Below are 9,527 nucleotides of genomic sequence, written 5' to 3'. Positions count from 1 at the left end.
CCCAGATGTTGATTTGGTATGGATGTAATGGTTGGACAGTTTGGAAATCTGTCTACTTGATCTGTTTCTGTCTTGATAATTCTGCCTGTATACTTTGAAGTTCAGGGTGCTGACCTTTTTCCCCTGAACTAGGTAAACAATACATATATTTGACTGATTAAAGTAAGCTTGTTAACCCATTTTGAGTTGCTTTCCTTTAACAAAGCAGATCTAAGAACCTGTGTTGGAAGCCACCCTGGGGATGCTGGGGTGCTTGCTGCTACAACGTCCAACTAGGACAGAAAGTAAATAGCCCTGAAGCCTGAAGCCTCTCTTCGGACCATTTAAGGAGAATAGACACCACACCACCACACCTCACACACACACACACATACACCCCCCCCCATACACACATTCTACACCCTCCCACTCCTGTTGGGTACAGAAATACCCAGCAGGAAGCAGGAGGGAATGAGGAGAGGAGAGAAGAGGGCACATGGCCCTGGGAGATTCTGCTCATTTGTGCTCTGGGGCTGAGTGCTTTTGAATGGGAAGGAATGCTTCTATTATTTGACTTTTTTTGTGTTATTTCCTTTTTTGTTTCCTCTCAGTTGTAGCCATTGCCATAGGACTTGTGGCTGTGGCTGGGTTTGATGGAGGATCAAGCTGTACGTTGGTCTTATACATAACTAAGAAACCAATGAGAAATCCAGAGGGAAAGGGACACACACACATATACATACATACACATATACATACATGTTATGTGAAGTCATAATGACCAGGCAGGGTAGAACAAGCAGTGTACAGAGTCTGGCAAATGGAGCTGGAATCTGACTCGTGTGACCCTGGACTAGTCACTTAACATCCCTGAGGTTTGATTTCTCAGATGCAAAATGGAGATAGCAACATTCCTTCCTTCCAGGGTGGAGATGTTGTTTGAAAAGTGGGTCAGCTACTATGATCATCATTTTTGTGGTTGGCCTTTCTTTAGGAAGCTTCTCCCCATCACTGAGAGAAGCATAGAAATGGGTCACCAGGTGGTACAGTGAATAGAGGAGCACCAGCCCTGGAGTCAGGAGGACCTGAGTTAAAATCCAGCCTCAGATACTTAACATTTACTAGCCATGTGACCTTGGGCAAGTCACTTAACTCCAATTGCCCTGCCTCCCCCCTCCAAAAAAAAAAAAGAAACACCATTGCCTTTATGGGGGAGTTGGCTAACCCTCCAAACAAGATGTCTCTCTCCTGTTAAGCTAGTTCCTTGGCCTGGGCCAGCCTCCATGGTCTTTCTCATCCACTAAACAATCAAATATTGGAGCTTGGTTTCCTTCTTGCTCCTTCCCTTGACTTTTTGGCAGGACTGAGAACTTAAAAAGAGCAGTCCTCTGTCACTGTACCTGTGAGCACCTGCCCAGACTGATATTTGGGAGGGACGCCTTCCTCAGGGCTGCATGGACCGGGCAGGGAAGTGCTCGTGCTCTGAGCTTGTGAGGAGTTGCCTGGCAGCTGGCTGGGGCCCCATTCTGAGAGGGAGGAGAGCAGGGTGTCACAACGGGGAGGAGCCCTTGACAAGAGCTGGCTGCCCCGAGATTCCCTTGCTGCCCTGAACATCTTCTGACAGGTCTTTTGAAGGAGCAAGGGATTGGCAGGTGTCCTGAAAATTGTGTTTCCTTCCGAGGAGGTTAGTGGCTTGAGCAAAGGTGGCCAGCCTGACCGCCTCTGCACATGGTTGGCAAAGGTGGGAGGGCCCTGCCAGGAGGTGGCCTCAGTTTCTTCGGCTCTCAAGGGTTGCCTGACTTTATGTCTCGGTCTCTGGGAGCAGCCCATCCATGGAACCTTAGCCTGGTCAGGGGGGTGAGTGAGGGGGTCTGCATGCCCTTGGGCCTGATGGTTCAGTGGCTGACTTGTATGTGGTGAGGCCCAAGGGGCTTCCTCAGCATGAGTCAAGGCCACTCCTGGATCCCGAGAGCCCGCCATCCTTGGGAATGCTCACTCTTCTGCAAGACGTTGCACTAAATGTAGTTTTGAGCTGGGCCTGGGCAAAGAGCCAGAGGTCATGAGGATGAGCTGTCAGAAGGAGACCCTGGGTGTCTGGGTCTCTTCCTGGCCCAGCTCCTGGACTGGGTGTCCAGGGACCAGGAGATTTTCAAAGATGTTTTCTGTAGCTGACCACATCTCTGCAGCCCCACATTTAGGGTTAAGACATCTCACAGGGGCTGCTGCCTGTTAATACTAAAGCATTAACTCCCAGACAGCTACAGGCTGCCACCAGGAGATGACTTTGGTGACCCCACCAACAGCCATATTAAGGGAGGCACCAAGGAGAGCTGGCCCCTCTGCCAGGGGATCCCCGGGGCTCAGGAACATTTGTGCTGTCCTATCAATGCAGGTCCTTACAGGGTCAGATGATCTGTTTGGAAGTGGCCTAAAAAGGTGGCTCATCAACCCATTCTCCCCTAAAGGATTTCTTCTAACCGTGCTCCATCATCCAACTTTGGCACGGAGGACAGAAATGGATCCCAATCCTGCCTGAGACTGACTTGCTGGGGACCCTGAGTCAATCCCTTCATGTCCCCGAGCCTTGGTTTCCTCTGTAAAATGGGGATTGGACTCAATGTCCTTTTGGTCCCATCCAGTTTTAATGCATGTGTTGAGAGGGAACCAGCCACTTCCTGAAGCAGCCCAAAGGATTAGAGGATTGTTCATGACCCCAAGCCGAACTCGACCTCTTGGCGAGGTCCCTCCGCTCCTGGCTCTGGCCTATGCCTCCTTCTTGGGGCAGCTGCTCCAGGTCTCCATAGCCCTATGTCTGGGGGGCTGTTCCTTCACCATCCCGTTTGCACGCTGTGTTCTTCATTGTCTGCCCTCCAGGGCGGGTGCCGTTTTTGCCTTTTTTGTACCCCCTGCACTTGGCACAGGGCCTGGGCACCTTAAATTTTGACCCTCAGAGCCCAGTGCACCGGGTGGGGCGGGAGCAGCCAGAGTGCTCCGTCCCCGAAGGGGCTGCCTCGCTCACTTCCTACTCATCATTGATGGGCAGGACAGTGGGACTCTCCTTTCCTGGGCCCGAGTCACAAGATGCAGGGCACCACCTGGGCCAGACCTTTTTTTTATTTTTGAAGGCAATTGGGGTTAAGTGACTCGCCCAAGGTCACACTAGTAGTGTGTTCTGTGTCTCAGGCTGGATTTGAATTCGGGTCCTCCTGACTCCAGGGCCGGTGCTCTATTCACTGCACCACCTAGCTGCCCCTGGACCAGGCCTTGTTGCTCCTTTCTGGCTCTCTCCTCACATCTTCCTCCCTTCTTCCTCCATTCCCTCTGCCTCCTGTCTCCCCCAGCCCAGAGGCAGCCCAGCCCGGTCCACCCAGCCTGCCCACCCCAGTCCATCCCAGCAGCAGCCCAGCCCGCCCACTCCAGTCCAGCCCAGCAGCAGCCCAGCAGCAGCCCGGCCCGGCCCAGCCCAGCGCACTTTATGTTCCCATCCCCAGGGAGGTTTGCTTGCCTCCAGCCTAAGCCCACCCCTGCATATTCGGCTGAAGAAAGGAAAGGGAAAGGCCCGCTGAAGGAGACCAGGCCTAGCCGAGCTTCGGCGGCCTTTCTCTCGGGGACCGAGGGGGGTCGTGCCACGCGCTTCTGGGGAAGGCGAGCCCCAACCCAACTGCTGGGCCGCCGGAGCTCCTGCCTTTTATCTCCTCCCCTCCCCGCGCTGCCTCCCGGGCCCCCAGCCCGCCGGCCTCTCTGGGACCCGGCTGCCGGTCACTCCAGCCCCGCAGCAGAGCCCCAGCGGGGCGCTCGCTTCCAAGCCCTTCCACACAGACTGGGCAAAGTGGGGGGGCCGGGCAGGAGCAGAGGGGCGCCAGCACCCCCCGCCCCGCTCCTCTTCCTCCCTGGGGCATCAGCTTCTCCTTCCGGAGAAGAAGAGTGAAAGTGAAAGAGAAAGCGCCGCCGGGGCGGCCAGGGAGAGCCAGGGCTGTGGTGGCAGAGGGCACGGGCAGAGGGGCCGTCCCCCGGGGCGGACACGGACAGACCGAGAGACCCACACACAGACGGACCGCGCTGTTAGACGGACGGGGCCGGTCTGCCAGGACCCATGGCTGCCCAGCGTCTGCGCGCCCTGCTTCTGCTCTGCTGGGCGGGGGCCACCTGGGCCGGTGAGCTCCGCCGCGGGGAGTTTGGTCCGGAAGGGCAGGGGAGAACAGGGGCCAGGGAGGCTGAGCTGGGCAGTCTGCGTGTGTGCGCGAGTGTGTGTGCCTGTGTGTGCGCGAGTGTGCGAGTGTGTGTGCCTGTGTGCGTGTGTGAATGTGCGCGCGAGTGTGTGCCTGTGTGTGTGCGCGTGTGTGCGTGTATGCGCGCCCCAGCGCTTGAGGGACGCACGACCTCTTGGAGAGCTTGGGCGCGATGCGGAGCAGAGAACCCAGGGGACCCCAGAGGCAGCTTGGCAGGCGCAGACCCGATTTAGGGGAAGCGGACCAGGGATGGGGGAGAAGGCGGGGGTGGGGCCGGCGTCGCCTTCAGGTGTCTGGGGCTCAGGGCTGGGTTGGGCGAAGGAGCTACAGGTTGGCGGAGTGGGGAGGGGAGGCAGGAAGGCCACCTGCAGGGGTGGAAATGCCTCCCTGCAGCTTGACGGTGAGTGTCAGAGGTCCTTCATGCCCCTGGCCTTGGGAAGGAGCATATTTGCAAGCTTCCCCTTTCCTAGCCCTGTGCCCCCACCCCGAGCCTAGATCTCCCCCTCCTCCCAGGCCCTTTCTCACCTTGTTTGCCCCCTTTGGGGTACCACTGAGACTCACTGCAGTCAACCAGGCCAACAGCCCGAAGGTGTTGATGGAGCCCCAGCTCTGTGCTGGGGGTTAGGGGGTGCAGCTAGGGGTGTGCCCTGGGCATACGGAGACAAAAGTGAACCAGAGTTTGCCCTCAAGGAATTCCCGTTCCTACAAGGGAGCCAACACGAACATACATTTATATATATTCAATCAATGCAAGATGATGGTGGAGGTCGGCAGGCACCAGCTCCTGGGTCAGAAAAGGCCTGGGGTAGATCGGGGATCCAAAGTGAAGGAAAAAGGCCAAGAGGAGAAGGGGTGCCTGCAGGAGGGGAGGGAGGAAGAGGGGGAGGGGGGCTGCAAGCAGGTAGGGAAACTTGCCAGCAGAGTCAAGAGCGGGCGTAAAATGTGGGACTGGGAAGACCAGAAGGGGCGAGAGGGGGTGGGCTTCAGATGCCAAACAGGATTCTGTTTGACCCTAGAGGTAACAGGGACCCACTAGAGTTTGTGGAGCTGGAGAGCGGCCCACTGGACAGCTCAGTGGGGCGGGTAGGCTGGTTTGGGGGGCTGGGGACAGGGAGCCCAGCAGGGAGTATGCTCACCTTTTCTTCTCCTCTGCAGAGCTGGATGAGGCTGGGGGGCTCCACAGAGGAGTCGATCTGATCCTGGACTGTGTCTTGGCCAAAGAGGATGGCTATGGCTGGGGCATCTCTGCCAGCCCACTGAACGTGGCTCAGGCCACCCTGGTGCTGAAGCAGGTGCCAGTTCTGGATGACGGCACACTGGACAGCTTCACTGACTTCCCAGGGGTCTCTGCGGCCAACGGAGACACCCCCATTGCTTTTGAGGCCTCTGGTGAGAGCCCTAGGGCCCCTGTCCAACTCTGCTCCAGCCTCGAATGCCCGCGAGCCCCAGTCTGTACCTCAGCCTCCCCCCTTCCCAGGCGCCCAGTCCCACTAACAGCATCATGTCCTTCCTACAGTGGCCCGGGTGCAGCTCCCTCACGCGGAGGTCCTGCTCCACGCTGCCTGCCAAGGGAAGGTGGTTACCTGCGAATTCACTCCGCTCAGCCAGGTTGGAGGGGAGGCCCCTTCCCCGGAGAGGGAGGCCGCAGCGGCCTATTTCATCAGCACCATTCAGGTGTCTGGGGGAGAGTTCAGTGTCTCCATGGTGATAAAGGCCCTTGGAGGGACGGAAGAGGGGGCTCCCTTGCATCCGCAGCTGAACCTGCCCCTGAGCCCCCAGGGGACAGTGCTGGCTTCAGGTGAGGAAGCTTGCTTGTGGGAGACAGTGGGTCTTACACCTGCCACCTCCCTCAGGAGCCTGTCTGCTCCCCCTTCCCCTCATGGGAAGCCCTGCCAGTTTTTGGGGTGACTGCTGGCAGCCCCATTGCAGGCTTACCCAGCTGGTGTTCTGAGAACATCAAGCCCAGGACCCATCTGTTCCTGTCTCAGGTGGGCTCTATGTCATCCCAAGGCCTTCACTTGTGGGCCTTTGACTAGCAGAATCTCGGGCTTCCCTTGGTCAATGCTCCAGGACAGGGCACAGAGACTAAGGGCCAGTGTCCACCTTGTCAGGCTTCTGCCTCCACTCAGGAAATCCCCTAGATCAGACCAGACCAGCGGGCCACTGTGCCCAGCAGGTCCCCAAGGGAGGCCAGTGTCTCCTTCAGGCCTCCTCAACTTTATTTTTCTGTAGTATGGGCTCATTTCCTCTCTTTGGTGCTGAATTGGAGCCCCTCCCCACCCTCACAGGCAGGGACCTCAGCCTCCCCCCCCCCCCCCCCCCCCCCCCCCCGGCCAGGGAAGGGCGCCCCCCCCCCACATGGTCCCTTAGCCCCCAGGGATCCCAATCTCCCCTCCCCACCCACACCCCCAGCCCTCCGGAGGCTATGGCCCACAGACACTCACAGACCCCCTCCCTTTCCCCCCACAGTGGAGTTCCTGGTAATGACACAGACTCAGTCTATACAGTCTTCTCTTGGGGCCTCTGCCTCCTTGCTCTGTGGCTTCTCCATGGCTCCCGACTCCGGCCCATTTCACCTCGAATGGAGGCGGCAGCACCAGGGCCAGGGCCAGAGGGTGTATACCTGGGCTGAAGGGCAGGGCCAGGCTCTGCGGGAGGGGGCCCAGCTGGAGTCCAGGGAGCTGCTGGAAGCTGGGAACGCCTCCCTCACCCTTCCGGGCCTGACCGTGAGGGACGAGGGAACCTACATTTGCCAGATCTCCACTACCCAACACCAAGCTCAGCAGATCATCCACCTCAGCCTCCTGGGTGAGGCTTGAGACCACCAGGGTTGGGGAGGGGGACTCCAAGGCTTGGCCTCCCAACAGCAGACAGGGAAATGCCCCTAGAATATGTGGGCTACCATCCCTCCCGCACTCCCATTCAATCCACCCACCAGTCACGGCATCACCTCACTGATGTCATGTCCTCTTCCAGAACCAAAGACAGACAACCCCAGTAACACCCAGGTGCCAGGGAAACCACCCCTGCCCCCGCCAGTGACCTCATCCCAACAAGGAGAGGGCATCCTAGTCCAGCGTCCTCAGTCCCCTCCAGCCTGGGGAGGGCAGACTCAGTCTCCTCAGACTTGGTTCCCCTTGACTTCTTCCCTCCAGAGACCCCTAAAGTGCGGCTGAACTTGATGAATGAAGCAGTGCCTCCCTCCCTCTTCTGCAGCATCACTGGCTACTACCCCTTGGATGTGGCTGTGACCTGGAGCCGGGAGGAGCCAGGCGGTGCCCCCAGCCCAGCCACTGGTGCCTACTTCTCCAGTCACCGGCAGGGCAGTGCGGGCACCTACAGCCTCTCCTCCTCTCTCAGGGCTGAGCCCGGCACCCAGGGGGCCACCTACAGATGCCACGTCTCCCACATCTCCCTGACTGAGCCAATCATTGTGGAGATCTGGGTGGCCCCTCCAGGTACAGACATCTCCCAGGCTTCCTCTCTCCCTTCTCCAGAGGCCTGCCTCACCCATGGCTCCTTTGGCCACCCTGGGGGCTCTTCTCAGCTCATTCCTCTCCCTTCAAGACCCAGGAGTGCACTGTGTAAAGACTAGGCTTGGGGCCCACAGGTCCCCTCAGAGATGACGGGGCAAGGGGGTGCCCCAAGGGGGCTTTACCCACCCCATCTTCCTCTCACCTACAGAAAAAGGAGCATCCATAGGGTTCTTCATTGCCACTGGCCTATTTTTGGTCGCCATCTTGTTCCTTGGCCTCAGGAGGTGCTAAGAGAAGAGCCAGAGCCTCCCACTCTGTCCTGGTAAGCCTCCCAGGGATCCCCCTCCAGTGACCAGACCCACAATGGCAGCCTCCTCCAGCAGATGCCCGATCTCAGGATGAGGCCAGCCCCACTCCTTTCACTGTGTTTTTCTTCCTAGCCACCCCTCTGGATTCCAGAACATGAAGTGATTGCCAAAGCCACCTAGTTCAAGCTAAACCTGAAGAGATTCCTCCACAATTTGCTTAGAGACCTCCAGCGAGAGGGAAGCCGCTCCCTTCCAAGAGCCAGCATGTGCCACGCTGGGACAGCTGGCTCTTGCTGTCACTGGGTTCTTCCTTATCCCAAGCCTAGCTTTGACTTTCTGTAGCTTCTTTCTGTTGTGCCTGGTTCTGCCCTCCTGGGCCATGCAGAATGGTCCCACTCCCCCTGCCATCTGGTAGGCCTTTAGATCATTGAAGACAGCTCATGTCTGTCCCCTCCCCCCAAATTAGCTGCCCAGGTACTAAAGGGCAAGGCCCAGCTAGATGGCAGGGGGCAGATTCAATGGCTTCTGAACTCCCTTCCAAATCTGAAATTCTCTGCTCTTCACTTGGCATCATCTCCAGGTTTTCTCCCATCCTGGCTGCCCTTCTCTGGCTACTCTCTGGCTCATCAATGGCCTTCCTAAAACATGATCCCAGAATGACCCACAATGCTCTCAGTGAGGTCTGAGGAGGGAATGCAGAGGGAAGACTGGGTGGGCGCCCCCCTTCACGCTGGGTGCTGCCTGGGAGGGTGCCCCCTTCACCCTGGGTGCTGCCCTGCCTTTATTGAGTGGAGACCAAGGTGGCGTTATCATTCTTTGGCCACCATTTCACATAGTTGACTCATATTGAGTTTTTAATCCATTAAAAAGCTCAGATTTTTTTTTTTCTCAGAGAATTATCCCTTCTCCTATACTTGTGAAGTTTATTTCTTGGCTTCAATTGTAAAACTTGACAGTGATGCTCATTAGGTTTCATTGGATTAATTTGGATTCTAAGCACTGTTAGGGAATGCTCCCTGCCTCCTCTTCCTATGCTTACAAAGAACTGATTAGGGAGGGGTCCTGTTGAGAAAAGCCACCAGACAGCTAGAGATTCTGAAATTTGTCCTGAGACCTGCTGTGCAGGTCCAAGAGACGAGCCAGTGGCGAGGGGAGGGACAGAGCAGGCATTGAACAAAGGTGCCAAAGACAGGGAGAGGTGGTGGGAGCAGAGCCTGGGGAGCAGATGTGGAACATGAGGGATGGGTCAGAGAATGGAGGAAATGACTGTAACCCCCTTATCCCCCAAATCCAATCTATCTCAATAAAATGGCTGTTCTGCCCCTAACCTTCTCGGTGTCCCTGTCACTGGCTATCTTATCCAGATCTTCAGAGGAGGGACTGGGGACAAGTCCTCGTTCTTGCCTCCTTTATTCTGACTTTCTGATCATTTCAGCTGAGCTCCACACTCCCAAGGGAAGCTTGGATCACAGCTGCCTTGCAAATGGTTTAAGGTAATAAAGTTTTGGATGCTGTGTCTTGCAATGACGCCCAAG

The 9,527-nt window shown here is 57.1% G+C and overlaps 1 protein-coding gene across 2 annotated transcripts; it reads left to right on the top strand.

Moving 5' to 3' along the window:
- The first annotated feature begins 3,728 nt into the window (after positions 1-3,728).
- Positions 3,729-9,319, top strand: TAPBPL (TAP binding protein like). Of its 2 annotated transcripts, none has more exons than XM_069084452.1 (7): positions 3,729-4,133; positions 5,364-5,597; positions 5,725-6,006; positions 6,678-7,016; positions 7,364-7,666; positions 7,893-8,006; positions 8,125-9,319. In XM_069084452.1, exons 1-6 carry the CDS (start codon positions 4,073-4,075, stop codon positions 7,973-7,975), a joined length of 1,302 nt encoding a protein of 433 aa, XP_068940553.1. In that variant the 5' UTR covers positions 3,729-4,072; the 3' UTR covers positions 7,976-8,006; positions 8,125-9,319. The 2 variants fall into 2 exon arrangements, with proteins under 2 accessions (XP_068940553.1, XP_068940552.1); XM_069084451.1 differs by lacking the exon at positions 3,729-4,133 and adding an exon at positions 4,443-4,608.
- Positions 9,320-9,527: the final 208 nt, after the last annotated feature.

This window comes from Petaurus breviceps, unplaced genomic scaffold, assembly GCF_028583685.1.
Source record: "Petaurus breviceps papuanus isolate PSGF00001 unplaced genomic scaffold, PetGlider_PUasm1.0 174, whole genome shotgun sequence".
Taxonomy (NCBI): domain Eukaryota; kingdom Metazoa; phylum Chordata; class Mammalia; order Diprotodontia; family Petauridae; genus Petaurus; species Petaurus breviceps.
This window is presented reverse-complemented; position numbering and strand designations above follow the sequence as displayed.